The following is a 20362-nucleotide window of genomic DNA, read 5'->3' as shown; positions in this document are numbered from 1 at the left end:
GCTTAGGGAGGTTGGGGGAGAGAAGGCTGCGACCCATTTTCCCTGAAGCAAAAGGAGAGGAAAACTTACTACAACCCCTTTCTCTATATGTAGATTAGAGGGATAGGGAGTAAGAGAGAGAGAGAGAGAGAGAAATAAGGGGATTGTGTTTGCTCATAGGGATTACCCCTTTGTCAACTTTTGAAAAATGAAGGGAAGGGGGTGAGAATGTAATTCATTATTGAGTTATTCATTGAGTGGTGATTGTGTATTTATGATTCATATACCCACAAATTTTCAACTTTCTTTCGCAATACTTTTTTTAATAGGGAGAAATGAGTTGAAGTGAAGGGCCTGCTATTTGAGAGGGAGGGGGGATCTTCGAGAGAGCAAAATGGCATGGCAATCCTTAATAGGGATGAGAATCTTCAGGACTTTTGAAACAGCCTGTATACTCAGCTTCAGATATAACAATCTAGCTGATACCTACTTAGGTACCTACCTACCTACCTATACAACTACGATCATACTTAGCTACAATCAGATAGATAGCTGCAGATATCGAATGTATCTTTGTTGAATCTTGAATCAAAACTACTCATTTGGTGACTCAGAAGTCTGAGAACCTGTACTATATTCAATACCAGTACACTGATGACTTTACTACCTAGGTAGATACTTTACTAATGACTAATGAGTCAGTTTCACCTAAGGGTTTCCTTCTTGAGTTTGGGTGAGTCACAGGTTGTCATCACTTTGGTTTGGTTATTGGTTTTACGTATTAGTTCTGTCACTACAGTTAGGTTATGAAGCATCAACAATATCAACATAGGCACGAGACAAGACGTTGTTATTGTTTAGTTAAGAAACAATTATTCTTGTCAGGGGTTTTACGTTTGTTATAGGGGACTTTTTAACGGATTGTTTGTCGACGAGACAGGGTTTTTCCTACGAATTTCTCAGATTGGCAATTTCAGATTGGGGGTTTTTCCTATAACCAGGTTTTTAAGCACCGGGAATTACCCTCAGCAAGTAATTCATGTCCAGATAGTCACCAATACTGACAGCAAACACACCCAACTTTACTTAACTTCACAGTGATCCATCGGGCACTTGTGCATTCAACTTGCTATTACCGCTGGCCAGGCACTTCAAGGGCACTATTTTAACCAGAGATCTAGAAAATTTTAACATTTTAAGTGATCATTAGTAGGTATTATTTTAATTTTTTTTATAAACTTGTTGCTCAACTTTATTTTTTTATCAAATTGTTTTACCTATTCTATTATTAGACTAGCCGAAATCCGGAGCGAAGCGACCTTAAGGATTTACTCCGTCGCTTTGCTCCGGATTTCTGCTAGTAAATCCTTAAGGCATGGCCGTTCATGTCACTCTTCCATTTAGTGGTCTTGCTCGGGGTAGCTTAACAAAAACGAACCGGAATGAGCGGTTTGGCCAGGCATAAAGTTCGAACAAACACACACACACACATTCATTTTTATATATTAGATTTACATCAGCCTTTGACGTCGTGCCAGACTGATTATTCAGTTATTTCTCTTGGAGTTGAGAGATTATTTGAAAGAAGTCAAATCTATTTGCTTCAGCAGATCAGCACAGGGGGTTAGCTTATTCCTGAAACAAAGGAGGGAAAAAAAGCTTTTGACATGGATTTTTTTTTTAGTAGGTACCACTTTGATCTTTTTCTGATCACGTCATCTAGCTTAGCTAATCTTATCTTGTGAGATTACGACCAATGATGACAATTTTACACCAAAACGGCCAGGGTAACTCAAGGTCGACTATTGGGTCCTTGACTTCGAAACAACCAAGCTATGACCTTGAAGGGGTAGGTGCTTTTAAGAAATTACTTACGTAGGAGAGACTGGATGGAAGATATCTGGCTGTAAGGCGACAATGCCATTGGAAGCGCCACAGTAGATGTGAGCCAGGGAAATGGTTTTCACCACATTGATTTGGTCTGAAAGAGGAAGGCGACAATGTGAGATAAGGACATGCGTGTTACTAATGTTACTGTCGGTCAAATGAAAGTGTTAGGAAGGGTAAAAGAAGAAGAAAAAGAGGAGTAGGATGAGGAGGAGGAAGAAGAAGAAGAAGAAGAAGAAAGCGGGCAGTGAAAAATGCAAAAAATTGTCCATTTGTTAGGTTCTCAGCTTTACAGGGTGGATGTAGAATTGTAGATGAAGATGTAGTAAAAGAAGAACCTCCAAGTATCCTCAAAGACTGTTCGAACATATAGTATCCGAGCACATTTAAAGCTCAATAAACACTTCAACATGATCCTGTAGACCTGGCCACTCACTATCAGGTACCTACATCTAACGGGCGGGCGGACCTTTCCAGCCGCACCTGTCAGGTCTACCTGATAGTGAGTGGCTAGCCTAAGAGAAAGAAAAGAGCAAGCCTGATTTTCATCTCACCCAGAGTCAAAAGAAAAAGAAAAAAAAAAAAAAAAAAAAAAAAAAACGGAAGTAAGTTACTAAAATTGATAAAAAGCGGAAAACCCGGACGTACTTTTTTTAGAGGTTTGATAAAGGGAACTGGAACTGCTATGGTCTCGCGTCCCGAAATCGGAGAGAGGAGGAAGACAGGATAAGAGAAAGCCAGCCGTTCCGAGAACGAACATTATCCATTCAGGATAAAATCCGGGCGGGAATCGAACCCGCACCCTAACGCTTACAAGGCAGACGAGCTATCCTCCAGGCTATAAATCTTAGAAGATGAAGGCTCTTACATATTTAATGCTGAGGGAGACCCTTTAGCCCTATAATTCTCACCTGAAGTGTAACAACTGGAAGGATTCAGGGGACATTCGGACTTGGACGTAGCCACGGGTAAATCTTGGAACGGAGGCAGAAACGTGTTGTTATCTTTCTCCACTAGAAGGAGTTTGCCTCCTTGGTTGGAGCGCAGGGATTTAGCTTTCGCTTCGCTCGATCCGTAGATGACAGATCCATCGATGTAGTGAGTGTTCAACATGATCTGTGAGAAAGAGTTTTATGTAGCAACGTCAATACCTTTTCGGGGGCCTTCTCAAGCTTTCACTTGGGGGCCCGATGCTCCCAATTAGACAGGCCCCGTCTAAATTTCCTTGCTGAACGCCTAAGTATCCAGGGAGTATCCCTCCGCGAGGGTGAGATATGTAGTATGCCAGTCTAGTTGTGTCAATAAGCAATTTTTCAACCAAATAATCCAAATACCAAGATTGAAAGAATTCTTTCGCCATTAGGTCTCCCAAGAAATCGCATGGTTAGTTCCCTTTAGGGAGGTACTGTTGAAGTGAATTGAATAATTTATAGGTACATAGATAAATGGTAATTTATTATATACTTACCGGTTGTAAGGTTTTGTCGTTCAGAGGACAGTTGAGCGGTAAACTCTGACGGTATTCCATGCATACTCGTTTGAATGGACCATAGTAAGAGTCATTGGCGGGTATGGGAATGGCTCGACAGACCGCGGGTTGGGGTTCGATCATAGCGTCACCAGATGGAGAGCAACATTTGGGACCTGAAAAAAAAAGAAGAAGGGGAAGAAGAAAAAGAATAAGAAGTAGAAGGAGGAGGAGAAGGAGGAGGAGAAAAGAAAATTATAGCAGCGGTGAAAACATGTTGAATGCATCACTTCCCTATTAATAGCTAAAGTTGAGTAACTTTGCGGTTTGCGCGTGGTAGGTATCTGAATGGGGAACCATCTGGGCACTCTCATGCTACTGGCTATTCCCGGGCCCACTTAGGCTCGGTCTGGGAAAAGCTTTCCCGGGGCTATTATACCTGCTTCGTTATGGTTAGCTTATTTGTTTGTAGTTAAAAGGCGCAGTGCTCACACCGTGAAACCATCATTTGGGTGCTGGCCTCTGGTAAGTAGAAGACCCTTCATCGCCGGACTTCCTACCTGGTGATTCCGGATTCGATGTCACATCATGGGCAATTATTTGGGCAAATGTTAGGAAAGACCTCGTGTGTAGATCAGTGGCGGATTTCTCTTTGAAGAGAAGAGTTCTGAGAAGTCGGGCACTGGGTAACTCTGTAGCATTGTCCACTTTCGAGACTCGGTGTTTGGATTTTCCTGAAAGAAAAGGCAGAAAGAAATAATCACATACTTAGGCAATAGGAAATCTACGATAATATTCGAACCTAAATAATCAGTCACTAGTAGATTTATCTAATACTAGGTATTTATGCTGAAAGAAGGTGTAGGTACTTACAATGCCTACTTCTTCAGGGCTATGAATTCGACGCTCAGTAATTTCTATGAACGCCTAACATTATTTTGAGTATGCAATGTGTCATACATTTTGTAGAATATTTTCTCCTTCCTTTTATAATGTTGTGAGAATTTGTGGGTATAGGTACATCCAACCTACGTAGTACGCACCTACCTTCATAATTATTTTATGTTTTTAGGTACGATCTTTAGAATCTTTACAGCAAATAATTAAAAACCTTACTCTGAAAACGAGCTCTTATAGGGACCCAAAGGCAGAGGTGGAAAGCAGAAAGGTATTGCTCTCGAGTCGCGAGATATCTTAAATGAATAGCAAACTAAGTATATGTCTACTTTACCATCAGCATAATTGGCCGCCATAAGTCGCACATGTCCGGTGTTGGCCATTCCCCAGCTGGGATGCTTCAGGTTATTACAAGAGCCATCATAGGAGCGATATACACTCATCGGATCACAGCCAGCTACTTTGGGAGCACATTGGTCGATTATATTTTGCTGATCCACGGGTTGAGCTTTTGCTGTGTTGATTATCTGACCGGATGGTAATGCACCTGAAATTTTCCAGTAGATAAATTAGTACAATATTGACTTTATTTATTTTTTTTTATTTATTTTTTTTTTTCAAATTTAGATGTTTGATAGAGAGATATGTAACAAACAGAGTTCTTATCATCCCGAAATCGAAGAGAGAAGGAAGACAGGATAGGGAAAAGCCAGTCGTTCGGAGAACGAACATTATTATCCCATCAGGATAAAATCCGCCCCGGGTGGGAATGGAACCCGCGGCCTAGCGCTTATAAAGCAGACGCTTACAATTTTTAGAAAATACTCTGTTCATACTTACGTCGCAGGAGTGTATTTTCTTTGCAGTCTACTTTGCCCTGTGGACAATCAAAATAAAATAATGGTTATGGTAGGTATGATTAAATTCAGAGAATTAAAATTAAAATTTACCAACTTACCCATACATAAATTTACTATACCTAGGTAGGTATATTTGCTCTGATTTTAGGTAGGTCCAAAGCTGTGTCCAGACATAATCGAATCGAACGACGATCGATCGATGGTCAATCGACGAAGTAAATCAATGTTGTAGAGGCAGTTTCAATCGACCATCGATTGTCGGCCGTCGCGTCGACTGTGTTCATTCAGCTTAACTCTGATCCTTTTAGGGCCCGTTGTGTTGACACAGCTTTAAGTTGATTCTTTTGGGGCCCGTCTCAAATTGTATAAGATAAATAGATATTACCAAGTCAATACCTAAGAAGTAGGTACTGCTCTACTTCTGATTTTACTTACGCCGAAGTACACGGTAAGGCACAGCAATACAAATGCTGACAGTATCCGGGATCTTGCCATCACTTCGTACTTGCTATTTTCAAGTAGGTAGGTAGATACTCGTGTACCTACAATTTAGTGTCGAAGTATTTCCCTGTAGGTTTTTATGCCTTCAGTAGAATCACGATCAGTTGACTTTCCAGCTAAACTATTTGTAGTTCAGGTGAGTTTTTCAGTTTTTATAATATATCACGCTTTCCATATTGATAAAACTCTTCAGTCCCTACCTTGAAATAGGTAGGTAGGTACCTAACCAATCTAATCAATTTTCTTTACTTTCTATTTTTCAAGAGGTTTGATAGAGGCAACTGTAACTGCTATCGTCCCTAAAGCGAAGAGAGATTGAATACAGGATAAAAGAATATCAGCCGTTCCGAGAACGAACCTTATCTGTATAGGATAAAATCTGCCACGGCGGGACTCGACCTCACGACCTAGCACTTAACACGTTAACTAGGGTAACTGGTGGCTACAGGCCCTTCCTATTGAGATCTCATTTCCACTGTTTCTACCTTCTGAAGTTCTGAAGACCAGCACCACCAGTACCTACATACCTATCTACTTACTTATACTTAGGTTACTTAGGTACAATATTATGTAAGACGTCTGTACCTACCATACTAACTTACGGGAATTCCTACCTGAAGAGACCTATGGAACAAACATTTAGATTGATATACCTACCTAGGTACAAACATACCTATCCACATAATATATCTGTTCCATACATTATCTAGTCGTATTTATTATGATGAATTTGCTGAAATATTGACAGTCTGTTCTCGTGTTATTTTTGCTTCATATTTTTTACCCTTTGTTGACTGAATGAACTATTCAACAGAGTCAAGATAGACCAGGAAAGTCATTCATCATGTCCCACCACGACCATCAAAATAATAACTTGCCTCTACATCACGAAAATATTTAATATTGCTTACACACGTAATAAATAACTGTAAAAATATTATGAATGGGTAAATACGTAAATGATAAAATTTATGGCCTACCTAGAGAAAAGTACGGTAGATACCTACGGTACTTTACTTTGGTTTCCTTGTTCACAGCGACAACTTTTGACGGTGCCCCAAGTTTTAAGCGCAAATATGCGCAAATGTAAACGGGTCTTTTCAAAGTAAACTTGGCAACATTGTAAAAAAAATCGTTTACTTTTATTTTTTTAAATAACCGCGAAATTTTCAAAAATGCAAGGTTTTTGATTCTGTGATTTTTGGACTTTTTGGCTAATTATGTTCATCAAGCCCCAGCTGAAGTGGATATTGTGCAGTTACATGTGACCGCTATACAAAAACCTGTTCATCATCATCATTCTTGCCTTTTTAATTTCTTTATTACCTATTTAGTACTTTCTACCAGGTATTAGCTTTCAATGGGAGAAAATTTTTATATCAAACAGCTTGAATCACAATGAGTAAGAATCACAAAGATCTTAAGAATATTTTAAAAGTAAAGTCCTGCAAATCATCTTCGGGAAGTGTCAGTTTGATAAATCATATCACACCCTCCACAAGTAAGAATGATGAAAACTCAGACATCAACAATGCCCTGAGAATAGCCAATGAAATTATTGAGACAGCTAGCCTTGATGTATCAAAAGCTGCCAAAGACTTAACTGTGGCTCCCGAGGAATCAAAGGTAGGCACATACTTACATTATCTGGCTGTGGGTGTGGGACTATAAACAGGTAGAAGAATAGCTAACCCTAACCAATAAATCAAAGAGGTTTTTGTTTTTTAAACATTTACTTAAAACTAATAATGTAATACTTATCGCGTTAAAACTCAGAACTCAATTCTTTTGAAGTGAGCTGATGGAGGGAACTGTTATCAGGGTCGTATACAATCTAACTGGAATGTAAACCCAACAAACTAAAAAAAAAAAAAAAAAAAAAATCTATAGGTTAATTCAAGTAGGTAAATACTTGAACTTGGTGGGAATATATTTTGTCATTTTGAATGAATTCATTAGATATAATTATATTAACTGCTCCTAAATTCTTCTGTAACTTGGCTATTAGAACTTTGAGTAAGGCCAAGATGAGATACCACAGGGCTATTCAAAGTCTGACCTAATACAGGTTTTCCATCTTCTGTCACAAACAATTGTAACTGACTCCTATCGGCTGGTTGCATGCACAAGAATGTACTGCTCAATATGTTATCGGTAATCTGATCATTGTCCAGCCTAGTTGATTTGATTCGTGAGGAATCTCTAACATTCATGTTTAATATTTCATCATTCAGGTATCTGTTGCCTTTGAACCAAGCAGAATACATGTTGAAGTTATTTTGTATTTTCATTTTACTTTTCATTGTTGGAATTGGTATAGGACTTGATATTGCTCGCACTGGTTCAATTTGCTTGTTAGATATGTCAATATTTTCTTCGTCACAATCTTCCATCACATTGCTTAGATCCAGAATCCTGTTTGGAGTTGCTTCTTGATTAGGTTTGAATATTACATTACCTAATGAAAATAAAAAAGTCATCATTAGAATTAATTTTTTCAATTACCTTTTTGAATGACCTCACAAATGTTATGGTGATATCAGGTATTATTGCAAATTTTCTTTTTATCTCAATGAGAAATAAATTTATTTCTTGTTTTTTTTTTTTTTTTTTTTTTTTTTTTTTTTTTTTTATACCAAAGAAAAAAATTTTTTTTTTTTTTTTTTTTTTTTTTTTTTTTTTTTTTTTTTTTTTAATACAAAGCTCTTCTGTAAGGAATACCCAAAAGTAAGTACTTACTTTTAGGTACTCATTTTTATTTAAAACTTAAAATCCTCTTTTTTTTGGGAGCATTACCTTGAAGTATTTTGGTGTCCACACTTATTTCAAGTATAGAATTATCTGGAGGTATTGAACTGTTATATCCTTTCAAATGAAATCTCAAGTGATGAACACCAAATCCACAAAATTCTGACAGATTCAAATCTAAGTATCCAATTTTATTGGGTGCTCTCTTGTAGCATTCCATTCGTACAGATATCCTCAATATGCAAGGCTTTAAAATACCTGTTAGAAAAAGTCAATTATATTAGATGTGCAATTTAATTAGAATAATCAGGAAGCTCACTATTTACCTACCTAAAACTTGGCTTCTTTCTTCCTCAACACAAGTGCTACCAAAGTACCTCATGAATTATCCAGATGGTATCTACCTATAACCTGCCCATACTATGTATAACCACCAGACACAATGTTGCTTGACTTTAGAGATATGTTTGAAACTATTGTACCTACTACCTATAACCTGCCCATACTATGTATAACCACCAGACACAATGTTGCTTGACTTTAGAGATATGTTTGAAACTATTGTACCTATATCAACTGACTGATGTGAAATTTACTTACGTGTATTCTTATCTAATAATGCTTGAAATACAAATTCAAACTCCTCCAACCACTGAACTTCATGATTCCTGATCAGCTCTGGTTTTGTGTCCTTGACAAAATCCCCTCCATGAAGTAATTTGAGTCTGCAGTAAAGATTTCCACACAAGTATGGGGTTTGAGTCAAGCCAATCACTTGAATCTTGCACTGAAATTTACATTTCTTTTCAAACATAATTTTGGTGTGAGTCGAATCAGTCTTGGTTATGGCAATATTACTTAAACGTAAGGGTCACTAATAATTAATGACAGTTCATACATTATGTACGTACTTATTGAAAGCCAGTGAGTAATCTATGTGCTTCCTACTCCCTCATATGAATCACAAGAAGAAAATTAGTACTAGATGCCTTCACAACTTACTGATTACTTAAAATAAATGTATAAACTGAACAAACTTTTTGTGTCAAAGGAATACGAGTGTGTTCTTTGATTATACGTGAATCATCATTATAAGCTCGATATTAATATAGGTGAATTGATGAGATGATTTTACGTATGTAGATGATGTTTGTTTACTTTGTATTTACCTACCTATGTAGAAATGTAGGTTTCAAATATTTGGGAACATATACTTATGTATCTACTATCTACCTACCTACACTCCCGTAAATAGGGCTTATTTATATCATTGGCATAGGTATACCTACATTTAGATAGATGAATCTGTTTCCTCGTGTAGAATAAACGTGTCAGTTATTATTAGAAGTGTAGTGTGCATTGAACTAGCACAATTCTTCCGCCTTTCTTTTCTAAAATAAAGTGTTTTATGTTTTATGCTTGATACCTAGACACCTACCTATCAAGTATCCACATAGTTGTAAAACTTTAAATAACTATATTCACTATTAAGTACTATACTTACGTACCCATGTATTTGTTTCAGGGCATCCGAAACGTGAACATTCCATTTGATGAAACCATCTACCGAGACCTCGTAGAGTTATGTGTTCATGATGAAGATCTAAAGAATATAAAAGCTATATCCAAACACAAGAGACCTATCCCGACCAAACCCAAGGATGTCACCCCCTGTATACAAGATTACAGGGTACCTCAGTACGCTGTACCTCATACATTCGAAGCAAAGTCTGAACCTATAGCCAAGCAAATGGTCCGAAGATACAACGGAAAAGAGTTGTACGAACTGTTTGCAAAATTCCGAGGACCACAGTTTTAGTTGGCAAATTTACACGGTTCCAAAAATCGCAATATCAGACTCCAATACTTTGATCCCCCTTCATAATCAACGAATCTCACGTAAGTATTATTTTATTATGTATTTGTACATAAGTTTTAAATATACAAAGCATTTAGCTATCAATATCAATAAGTCAGTAGGTAAAGTACCTGCTTGGGTTTTATCAACTTTAGATCTCATTTTCACTTACCTACTTTTAGTTCTCATATTTAATTAATTATCTATTTATTATGTGCTCCCAAGATCCTTTAATTGTAAACTAGAGACTGATAAAAAAAAAAACACATTTAACGTTAATGTTAATTACTTACTTATGTAGGTATAAAATTATTTATTGACTTAATTAGAAGCATATACTACGTATATTTTGTACATAAAATAAAATTATTATTAATATCACAGGTAGCAAACATATCACAAGGCAATGAATCAAAATCATTTTAATCACCATCAGTCATGCTATCAATAAAATTATAAATTCAATAGATGAAGCAATTAAGTAAACAATGCGTTGATCTCTGCTAAATATGTAGCTTTTTTCTTTAGCATCTTTGGTATATAAAATTAAAAAATAGTAGTGACAAAAATATGACCCTCAATTTATGGCTTACAATCAATGTAGGTACCAACACTTCAATTAGTTTTTTAAAAATAAATAAGGTATTGAACTATTGACTGTGTTTTGAAGGTATGTCAAGTACAATGGACTTGCTAATGTGAGGTCAACGCAATGTCTTCAAAGAAAGTATGGCACTATTGGTAAATTTTATTATTTACAAATGGAAACGTCTTGAAGCATTCTCGTAATACCTTGAACCAAATTGGGGAAATATCAGTTGACTTTCCAGCTAAACTATTTGTAGTTCAGGTGAGTTTTTCAGTTTTTATAATATATCACGCTTTCCATATTGATAAAACTGTTCAGTCCCTACCTTGAAATAGGTAGGTAGGTATACCTAACCAATCTAATCAATTTTCTTTACTTTCTTTTTTTTCAAGAGGTTTGATAGAGGCAACTGTAAACTGCTATCGTCCCTAAAGCGAAGAGAGATTGAATACAGGATAAAAGAAAATCAGTCGTTCCGAGAACGAACCTTATCTGTATAGGATAAAATCTGCCACGGCGGGACTCGACCTCACGACCTAGCGCTCAACACGTTAACTAGGGTAACTGGTGGCTACAGGCCCTTCCTATTGAGATCTCATTTTTTCTACTGTTTCTACCTTCTGAAGTTCTGAAGACCAGTACCACCAGTACCTACATACCTATCTACTTACTTAGGTACAATATTATTATGTAAGACGTCTGTACCTACCTACCATACTAACTTACGCGAATACCTACCTGAAGAGACCTATGGAACAAACATTTAGATTGATATACCTACCTAGGTACAAACATACCTATCTACATATTAAATCTGTTCCATACATCATCTAGTCGTATTTATGATGAATTTGCTGAAATATTGACAGTCTGTTCTCGTGTTATTTTTGCTTGATATTTTTTACCCTTTGTTGACTGAATGAACTATTCAACAGAGTCAAGATAGACCAGGAAAGTCATTGAAGTCATTCATCATGTCCCACCACGACCATCAAAATAATAACTTGCCTCTACATCACGAAAATATTTAATATTGCTTACACACGTAATAAATAACTGTAAAAATATTATGAATGGGTAAATACGTAAATGATAAAATTTATGGCCTACCTAGAGAAAAGTACGGTAGATACCTACGGTACTTTACTTTGGTTTCCTTGTTCACAGCGACAACTTTTGACGGTGCCCCAAGTTTTAAGCGCAAATATGCGCAAATGTAAACGGGTCTTTTCAAAGTAAACTTGGCAACATTGTAAAAAAAATCGTTTACTTTTATTTTTTTAAATAACCGCGAAATTTTCAAAAATGCAAGGTTTTTGATTCTGTGATTTTTGGACTTTTTGGCTAACAGAAGGATCAAAAGGTCGAGTTCTAGCGTAAGATGACCGCGGATGGCACATTGCGCGACTTGGACTTGACGTTCCAGAGCTTTGAGTACAGCGTGTACGGAGAGGGCAGACATGGCACTACCTCGGAGAGCGTACAGAGCTCTGTCCACTTGTTTCTGACTGCAAAAGAGAAATACATACCTACTTAGTAAATTTGATAAAGCAAAATATTGGAATAATTTGGAATTATTGCTGATATTTCCAAATGGATTGTAGTTATTTCCAAAATGTACTTTGGGACCCTAAAACTGCCATAGTCCCTCGTTTGCCCTCACGAGGCGAGGTGCCAATATCAAAGTCTTAAAAGGAGCCAAACTCGTAGGATACCTAGTCCGTTGTTTAATTTACGGGAGGTCGAATTCACTCCCGTTGACCTTTTTCTACCCGAGTTCACTCCGGCTCGTGGAAGGGTTCACAACGAGTTCACTCCGGCCCTAAAAGATGGGTCGAGAGTGAACTCGGTGACGTCCTTAATTTACATTTAATTATTTTATTTTGTTACCTGCAGCCCCTTCAAGTTTCTCCTATAAGAAATACTAACAGTATAAATTATTGTCTGTTAAGAACAGATTGGAAATCACTGAATAATGTACACAACTGGAGAGAGTTTCATGGCAGAAACTGAGGGTCTTATCGCCCCGAAGTCGAAAAGAGAAGGAAGACAGGATAGGAAAAAGCCAGTCGTTCTGAGAACAAATATTATCTGTTCAGGATAAAATCCGCCGCGGGTGGTAATCGAACCCGCGACCTAGTGCTTACAGGGCAGACGCGCTACCAACCAAGCTAACTAGGCTGGCGGTAGAAACTGAACTTGTTGAGTAAATTGCAATGTTGAAACAAAGTGTTATTTCTAATCACCAGAGGGCGTCTTACCTTGCGTACACTGGTACGGCTGACACGTCGTCCTATGATGTCTCGGGTGACAATTCCTATTGACGGAACAAATGTGTGACACAGGGCACGGATCTCCCCTACACGGAGAGGTCACTTGGTCGGCCGGGGCTTGATAGGGGCTGTCGGACGGTTCCATGAAGGACTTGAGAGAAATACAGGGTGCGTTTGGATCGTCCGGGGAGAAGCGAGAACACAGAGAAGCGGCAGAGTGACCCGGGGGCATGCGATACCAGTCTAAACATTCGCTGAGTAGCTCATAACAGTCATCCCTGAAATAATGAGAAAAGGTTGTGATATACTTCTGATGAAAATCAATCAAGAAGGCGTGGATGATCCGTATAGAAATTTGATTTGGACAACAATAAAAGTTTTAAAGTAGATCAGAGTAAATGACCATTAGCCTTCAATAAAGCACTTCAAAAAGCACTTTACTGTTGCTGAAGTACGTAAATCTCCACATGGGAAAAATTGTCGGAAGTGTCTTCAACAGGACAAAATTGTCAGAAGTTCTTCAACACAACCCTATTCTTCTCACCTGCAAATACTGTTCGAATGCGAGCGCTTGTGACACGGTTTGATTTGCAGAATGCACGCAATGGTCTTCCACGTCTCGGGGGAGCATCGCGATATATTTCTCACGGGCAGCTGAAGGCCAGGCAGACTGAGGGTGCCTTGTTGCGCCCATAGGGCTACGTCGTAACGAGCGGCATCGTCTGCCTGGGAGGTACAACTGCGGAATAGTTCGGTGGGACGGTTGTTGAAGTTAGAGCAGTAGCCGAGACCGTCGCAGCCGAGCTCACATGGCTCTTCCACTGAAAAAGGAAGAAAAAGAGTCACATTTAGTCGATCTGCTTGTGGATTTCGGGAAGCCGTTTTAACTTTATTCTTAAAAACACTAAATCTTCTCACCAACCTCAGTGGTGCAGTTGTTAACGCGTTGGACTTTGGATCTGGAGGTTGGTGGTTCGAGTCAAGGAGAGAAGCTTTTGAGTATAACCCATCAAAAGTAAACAGTACCTACTTATCTACTTGCAATAAATCTACGTTGACAATCGTTCGCTAAGAGACAAAGCGCCCAGTCACCTTCATTCAAACATTTCTCAAGAACTGTCTCCGAAAGTTGAAATAGCTCTTACTTTTGGTAAGATACCGACAGTATAAAAACAACTATCCCTGAGACTAAACCCCACTCACCTTCATTCAAACAGTTCTCAAGAACAGTCTCCGAAAGTTGAGATAAACAGTCCTTGTCAAAGTCTTCCCAAGATTTGGTCCATTCATTGGAGAACGTCTTGAGGCATAACCTTCGACACGCGGGAGACACGGCTTTGTAGCAGCAATGTAACTTGGCAGAGTCCATGCCCATCCTGTCAATTCGGGAGAGGGAGACCTCACGATCCACAGGACTAGAGGACACCTCACTCGCACCTTGCAGGAAACATTGCCATAACTTCTCCTGGTGGGGGATAACGTGAAATGTTTTAGAGAACAATTTTATTACATAATTATTATGAAACGATTGTCTGATCATAAGTGATGAAATTTCAATAAAGGTGATGGGACAAACGTTATATTACGATATTACGTACTGTTGTTATTATTATTTTTTGCCTATTTTCCGTGTCCATATCCTTATTTTAATAAACTGTGTAGCACCGTGCGATCCTTGACAAAACATGGAAGTTAAACAATCCCGGCCTAATGCTTGTCTGGACAAGTTATTCCCCAGGAACGTCATGAGTCATGACACTTGCAAAGCTACAAAAGGGCAGAATAGCCAATGAGTCTGAACTCCTTACATGTGGTAATGGGGGTCCACAGCCTCCTTCCTGCAGATTGTCTATGATTTCCTGATCGGTCAGCTTTGCCCGCAGACTTTTGTGACAGCTTTCCTTACACTCCAAGTTTGGTGCTTTGTCACAGCAATGGAGATCTGGAAAAAGAGCATATGTTTCGATTTCAGTGTGTTTGAAACCAGCCTTCCACTATGTTGGTTCCTAGTTAGGTGCTGAGTCAATATGAGAATATCGGAAAGTTACTCGTAAAAATATTGTAATCGAATTTGCAATAGTCGAAATACAACGGCAAGTTTTTTTGTCGCTGGTGGGCACCGTCTGTACGGCAACCAAGCGCGTTACCACTGAACCAAATGTATCTTCTAATCTACAATGACGAAATTGTTGTTGGTGAGCATTGACCCCCGGATCTTATACTATACCTACATGGTAAGAAAACGTGTTACCAATGGATTAATTGTGCCCCCTAATCTGGACAAAGATAAATCAGGCATGGAACACTCACGTTTGTGATTGTTGACAACGGGCGCCACCTTAGTGAAGTTCTTGACACAGTGCATCACCTTAGGACTACTGGATGAACATGCATTGACCACCCCTGTTCTCATCTCCTTGCTGGGCGTGAGTTCGCTCTGGAATATCGCCCTGCACACTCGATGACACTCTACGGTTCTGGCGTTCCCACAACACTCATCTCCAGTCTGGGAGAAAAGGAAGAGAAATTGGTGCGTGCCACATATTGTCACAAGGAAAAGAAATTGGTACGTGCTACAAGTACTGTCATTGAAGCAAGATTGTTGGAAGTTTTCTGAGACCCTTACCTTCTAAAAGCCATATCAAATGGAGTGATGGAAAGAAGACATTGAAGAAATGAAGATACAAAAGGATAAAGTTCATAATTCACGGAGAAAGTGTATTCATTCATTTTAATCTTGCCTGATTACACTAGTACTAAAGCCTAAAACAGGTATCGATAGGTATCCAAAACTGTTTCACCCTCTGTCTTAAGATTCTTTGGTTGAAAACTTTTTCACTTCTTTAACACATTCGTTTCTAATGTCCACGGTGCAGATACGGACCAAAAACTTTATTATATCCAAAATCTAAAGGTGTGTCCACACAATCGACGCCATCGATCGACGAAGTGAAGAGGTGAATCTATGTTGTCGAGGCTGTGTACGTTTTCAGTCGAAGTCAATCGACGGCGTCGACTATGTTTGGACACAGCTTTACAGTTGAGAACTCACCTGTTGTTTTTCCAGACAGGTGAAAAAGTCCAATTCGTCACTTTGTCGACACGTATGCTGCAAGTCCACTTTAGCCGTGGCGGTAATGCAAGAGTACTGACATCTCTCCGACAAAGTCATATGACAGCAGGCCCGACCTGACCAGCTTTCTCCCTTGTTAATCTCTGAAAATCAGAAGGGGAAATACAGATAGGTACGTTAGAATGTGGGTTAGATTCTACGAATCTACTGTAGAATGTGAAATTCTCTTCATAGGGACATAAGGGACTCACCAAATCCAGGAACACTCAAGACCTCTCTGGTGAAATATCTTAAAGGCTTACAATGAAAGAAAATAGATAAATAATATTAAGTACCTAGCAAGTTTCAAAGAAAGAAATTGCGATTTGAAGTTCCGAGGGGATAAAAATTGAGAATGTATAATATTCAGAGTGAATCTGATTATTCTTGTTCCTGGTGTAGGGTGTACTAGTAAACCAGGTCCAAGTTTTCAAGTCTGCGTTTTATCTAGACAAAATATTTTTGCTGTAAGTTAAATTTAGTAGTTATGCAGTAATCAATTATTGTATGTACCTATTACATCTTTGACTACAACTAACTAGAGGGGTCCATCAATTTCGAACAGAATCATTCAAACATAACTTCAGTAAGGGTCCCATCAATCAGTAAGTAGACATAGAATAGTATAGACAGACGGGATGATTTCGCTGAGCTGTTATAGATTATCTGTCTTCCAGCACATATAACATCAGTGCTGTAGTTTATATTTTTCGTGACTGGGATCGAACCCGCGCTCCCCTGTTTACCAGGTGAGCGTATTGACCACTACGTCATCGAGGTAGGTTTAAGTACATGCTTTACAGTGCTGTATTACCCATCCGTGGCACAAGCTCCAGCTTTTACCGATAGTACCGTATACCATTTGTTGAATATTTATTTATATTGAGAGATTTGTACCGAATAGGTAACAAATAAATGGAAACTTCTTAAATAAATTGAGCCTGTCGAAGTAGGACATAAATGTTGTCCTGTTACAATATTAAGGTTCTGGAGGTGCAAGATCTCAATAGGGACTGGGTGGTTTCGATAAAGGGTTGGGTTTGAGAACAGTAGGCGAATCCATAATCCATTCACTGAAATACGATATACCCCAACAACACTTCACGGTATACACCACTGGATTTCATAACAGGAAGATTCCCATGATGAATGGGCTCCTATTTGTCTCTGTAGAATTCCAGATAATTAGTTCGAGGTTTTTTAAACCTTTACTAATCAACAATGCTATTAACCCGTACAGGAACCCCTATGGAACGATGAATATTGAAACTTCTACCTACTAACCCTAGCACTACTAACAAAAGTACTTTAGAAGTAAGGGTATACTCTTTGCCCGAAGGGTATTACATTAATTTATTACTGTATTTTTCACTTACCTTGAACGGTTTCATTGAGACATTTCCAAAATGACATCTGAAATGAAAAGAAATCATTTGAAAGTTAAATTCAAAACATCATACAAAAAGAAGAGGAGGAGAAAAAGAGGAAGAAAAATCTGATAAGATGACGATCTATCCTATAATAAAATGGAAAAAGAAAGAAAGTAATATGAGGGTATGCTGTTTTATTGGTGGAAGATAGCCAAAGGCAACAGCTTTTCATAAGGTATCTTTAGAAATTTTGTTTAAAATGTGTTAGATAAAAATGAAAAAAATATGATTGACACTTTTGTCACCTTTATAAAGAAATGCAATTTTGCAGAAAAATAACTTACTCTATTATACTTTTTTGCGATAAATTGAATTTGAAATCGCTGGTGTGGCCTAAGAATAGGAAATATTTCATGCTCAATTGCATTTTAATAACCTTAATCCGTCTATCCGGGGAGAATTCAGAATGGGGGGAAAAGGGGGAAGTACAAAGAATTAATTACTCTATATGCAATTATCAGATCTAATGCTAACTTAACTGGACACTAAATTAAAACCACTTGTCCGTTAATAAATTTCCAGAATCACCCCTACATATGTATCTTTCCACTATGAGTACTGAGTAGTTATACGAGTACATATTTACTTACTGAAACGTCCCTGAACTTTCTTCGTTGTCCTCTCTTAGTTGTCCATAAAATCATATCCAGTTTGCATTTATTTTCATTTTATGTCCAGAGGACATATCTACTTGGTGCGATATGAATAATATGATTCAAATTTATCACTACAATAATACCTATTCTAACAGGTAATACAACGTCCTACGTCCCCTACAAAAGAATCTTTATACCAACCTTCAGAGCTCAAATTTCGTCATCTTTAAATTCCACCTTCTCGCTTTTGATCTGTATTCTCAATTTCTCAAGTTACATATAATTCTATAATTTCATTATAGTGAACAAAGAATTTCTTCTTCTTTTTTGACTATAATAATACTACATATTACAGAGATTTCATCATTTTTTGAGCTAGGAAAACTACCCCTTTGGTACCTTTCATAATTTAAATGCAGAACCATCCCCAAGATAGCTTTTTCTGCTCTGGTTAGTTTTAACCCGAATTTCATGCGCAGTTCATATGGATTCAAGTCTGATACGCCACCCTCACTTGCATTTATTTTGAAAATAATTATGACAGACTCAATATTTTCATAGCGTGGCATTTAAAAGAAAGAAAAATAACAATCTGTCAAGTTTTATGTCTCATCCAATAATATTCTCTGTAATTATGAAATTACCGGGTGATCCGTATTAAACTTAAACACGTGGTTTGTCAAATGACTCCCACAGTTCTTGGGACCTACACATTTATTTTTAAATGGTTAACTGTGTACTAAAGTTAATGCTATCTGATAATGGAACCTAAACACATGAGATTACATAAAAAACAGGGAAATTAACAAGATAGCTCTCATCATACAGTTAAGATTTCAAACTGTCTTTTAAAAGGTCACCCTGTATATGGAAAATTATATCGAATATCCTCCTCATTGGCAACCGAAGTGTTCTGGAATCTGTCCAAATAAATTAAGAAACTGCCCCCCCTATCTCCCAAAACCGAGCACTTTCATCTTATCTCCGTTCTGAACACACAGCACGCTAGAAAAATATGCTCCCTTTACTGCTACAACGAACATCTTTCTTGTCGTTCGAACATCTTTGATGTGCAGCGTGTTTGAAGATTTATCTGGTTCTTGAGAGACATCTGTATTTATGAGTACCAGAAAATTATCTCCGAAAATTAGATTTGGGCCATGACCGTTTTTTTTGTCTCCGAATCCGAGGCAGATGCCTTACTCGTATATGACTTGGCCTTTTTCTTGAGTGTAATTATATCACTGGCACGGCTGATGAAAACGGGCCATGTAAAATTTTATTATGCTCGAATCATGAACCTAGCTACATAAGAAGAGAAATAGGGGTTTCGAATTTTTTTTTTTTAAATTTCACATGGTGACCTAAAGAGGAAATTTCTAAACGTAATCGTAGGAAAATCAAAACACTTCTAAATCTCAATGGGAAAACCTTGCAGCCAAATTTCCGTAACTATTCAGAAAAAAGGTCAATAAAAGGTCAACATTTTGAAGAAACAGCAGTTACTTACCAATTGCGCAGGACAGTAGTTCTTGAGTTCTGAAATCCTCTGCTCTCTCAGCGTGGAATTCAATGCCAGTGTCACCAGAGGAAGCTGAAACATAGAAAGCGATTTGGTTCAATCTTGAGAATCCTTTCTATTGGAGAAAAAATTCAATCTAAATTATGATCACTACTAGTCTAGTTTTTCGTTCTGCACAATCTTCACTCATGGTTAAATAAATACCTGCTCATTAATAGCATTATTTCCCTCTATAATAATTTAATAATACACTTATCTAATACAGATTGTATTTATTATGCAGATCACTGTTCAAATTCAAAGCTATTCCTGTGATCTTAGGGTCCGATACTGCATAAGATGTACATAAGTAGTAATATCACTTCCGCATGTCACTTTTATCTCAGGCCGCTCCTTTCAGAAACAAGATCCTTCCAAAGAAAGGATTACACTCAGCATGTTAATCATGCTTTTATTTCCATGTAATTCAATTTATCACTCATGTATCCCGCGCTTATATCCCTCTTTCCGAAAACTATTTTGTCACTCAACACGTTAGTCTTGTAAAAACAAGGAAGATATTATTCATCTGAAAAGTCTATGGTGAATGCTCTTATGAGAATGACTTGATAGGTACGGAAGTTTAAAGGGGATACCTCATAA

General features: G+C 37.8%; 4 protein-coding genes and 1 long non-coding RNA gene across 5 annotated transcripts; 1 reads left to right on the top strand and 4 right to left on the bottom strand.

Annotated features, from left to right (window-relative positions):
* Nucleotides 1-1366: 1366 nt before the first annotated feature.
* LOC103506454 lies at nucleotides 1367-2431 on the bottom strand. The gene is made up of 3 exons (XR_541221.3): nucleotides 2421-2431; nucleotides 1855-1960; nucleotides 1367-1614 (listed from the first exon to the last, which is right to left on the bottom strand). It is a non-coding gene; the product is annotated as an uncharacterized LOC103506454 (long non-coding RNA).
* A 299-nt stretch (nucleotides 2432-2730) lies between these two features.
* LOC103506469 (peroxidase-like) lies at nucleotides 2731-5700 on the bottom strand. Its single transcript, XM_008470857.2, has 6 exons — nucleotides 5527-5700; nucleotides 5072-5108; nucleotides 4566-4778; nucleotides 3895-4068; nucleotides 3335-3510; nucleotides 2731-2982 (listed from the first exon to the last, which is right to left on the bottom strand). Exons 1-6 carry the CDS (start codon nucleotides 5584-5586, stop codon nucleotides 2731-2733), a joined length of 912 nt encoding a protein of 303 aa, XP_008469079.1. The 5' UTR covers nucleotides 5587-5700.
* A 1116-nt stretch (nucleotides 5701-6816) lies between these two features.
* LOC103506450 lies at nucleotides 6817-10218 on the top strand. Its single transcript, XM_026821514.1, has 2 exons — nucleotides 6817-7218; nucleotides 9866-10218. The coding sequence occupies exons 1-2, from the start codon at nucleotides 6991-6993 to the stop codon at nucleotides 10157-10159; spliced, it is 522 nt and encodes a 173-aa protein (XP_026677315.1). The 5' UTR covers nucleotides 6817-6990; the 3' UTR covers nucleotides 10160-10218.
* On the bottom strand, nucleotides 7476-9504 carry LOC103506451. Its single transcript, XM_008470840.3, has 3 exons — nucleotides 8941-9504; nucleotides 8389-8598; nucleotides 7476-8050 (listed from the first exon to the last, which is right to left on the bottom strand). Exons 1-3 carry the CDS (start codon nucleotides 9152-9154, stop codon nucleotides 7563-7565), a joined length of 912 nt encoding a protein of 303 aa, XP_008469062.1. The 5' UTR covers nucleotides 9155-9504; the 3' UTR covers nucleotides 7476-7562.
* A 2736-nt stretch (nucleotides 10219-12954) lies between the features above and the next one.
* LOC103506468 (reversion-inducing cysteine-rich protein with Kazal motifs) lies at nucleotides 12955-19814 on the bottom strand. Its single transcript, XM_026821513.1, has 8 exons — nucleotides 19709-19814; nucleotides 17549-17585; nucleotides 16113-16276; nucleotides 15371-15566; nucleotides 14869-15002; nucleotides 14264-14525; nucleotides 13605-13881; nucleotides 12955-13338 (listed from the first exon to the last, which is right to left on the bottom strand). The coding sequence occupies exons 1-8, from the start codon at nucleotides 19799-19801 to the stop codon at nucleotides 13026-13028; spliced, it is 1476 nt and encodes a 491-aa protein (XP_026677314.1). The 5' UTR covers nucleotides 19802-19814; the 3' UTR covers nucleotides 12955-13025.
* Nucleotides 19815-20362: the final 548 nt, after the last annotated feature.

Source organism: Diaphorina citri, unplaced genomic scaffold (genome assembly GCF_000475195.1).
Source record: "Diaphorina citri unplaced genomic scaffold, Diaci psyllid genome assembly version 1.1 scaffold237, whole genome shotgun sequence".
NCBI classification, from domain to species: Eukaryota; Metazoa; Arthropoda; class Insecta; order Hemiptera; family Psyllidae; genus Diaphorina; species Diaphorina citri.
This window is presented reverse-complemented; position numbering and strand designations above follow the sequence as displayed.

Bases quoted from the DNA above. Each gene is read 5' to 3' on its own strand.
- LOC103506468 (XM_026821513.1), bottom strand. From the start codon at position 19,801: ATGTTTCAGCTTCCTCTGGTGACACTGGCATTGAATTCCACGCTGAGA. The intron at 15,003-15,370 runs GTGAGTGTTCCA...CTCTTTTTCCAG, and splicing joins CGTTGTCAACAATCACAAAC to ATCTCCATTGCTGTGACAAA. The intron at 13,882-14,263 runs GTGAGTGGGGTT...TTCCTTTTTCAG, and splicing joins TGAGAACTGTTTGAATGAAG to TGGAAGAGCCATGTGAGCTC.
- LOC103506451 (XM_008470840.3), bottom strand. From the start codon at position 9,154: ATGTTTGAAAAGAAATGTAAATTTCAGTGCAAGATTCAAGTGATTGGC. The intron at 8,599-8,940 runs GTAAGTAAATTT...TTTTTCTAACAG, and splicing joins ATTATTAGATAAGAATACAC to GTATTTTAAAGCCTTGCATA. The intron at 8,051-8,388 runs GTAATGCTCCCA...TATTTTCATTAG, and splicing joins GGACACCAAAATACTTCAAG to GTAATGTAATATTCAAACCT.
- LOC103506450 (XM_026821514.1), top strand. From the start codon at position 6,991: ATGAGTAAGAATCACAAAGATCTTAAGAATATTTTAAAAGTAAAGTCC. The intron at 7,219-9,865 runs GTAGGCACATAC...TATTTGTTTCAG, and splicing joins TGGCTCCCGAGGAATCAAAG to GGCATCCGAAACGTGAACAT.
- LOC103506469 (XM_008470857.2), bottom strand. From the start codon at position 5,586: ATGGCAAGATCCCGGATACTGTCAGCATTTGTATTGCTGTGCCTTACC. The intron at 5,109-5,526 runs GTAAGTAAAATC...GATTGTCCACAG, and splicing joins GCCTTACCGTGTACTTCGGC to GGCAAAGTAGACTGCAAAGA. The intron at 2,983-3,334 runs GTAAGTATATAA...TCTTTCTCACAG, and splicing joins ACGACAAAACCTTACAACCG to ATCATGTTGAACACTCACTA.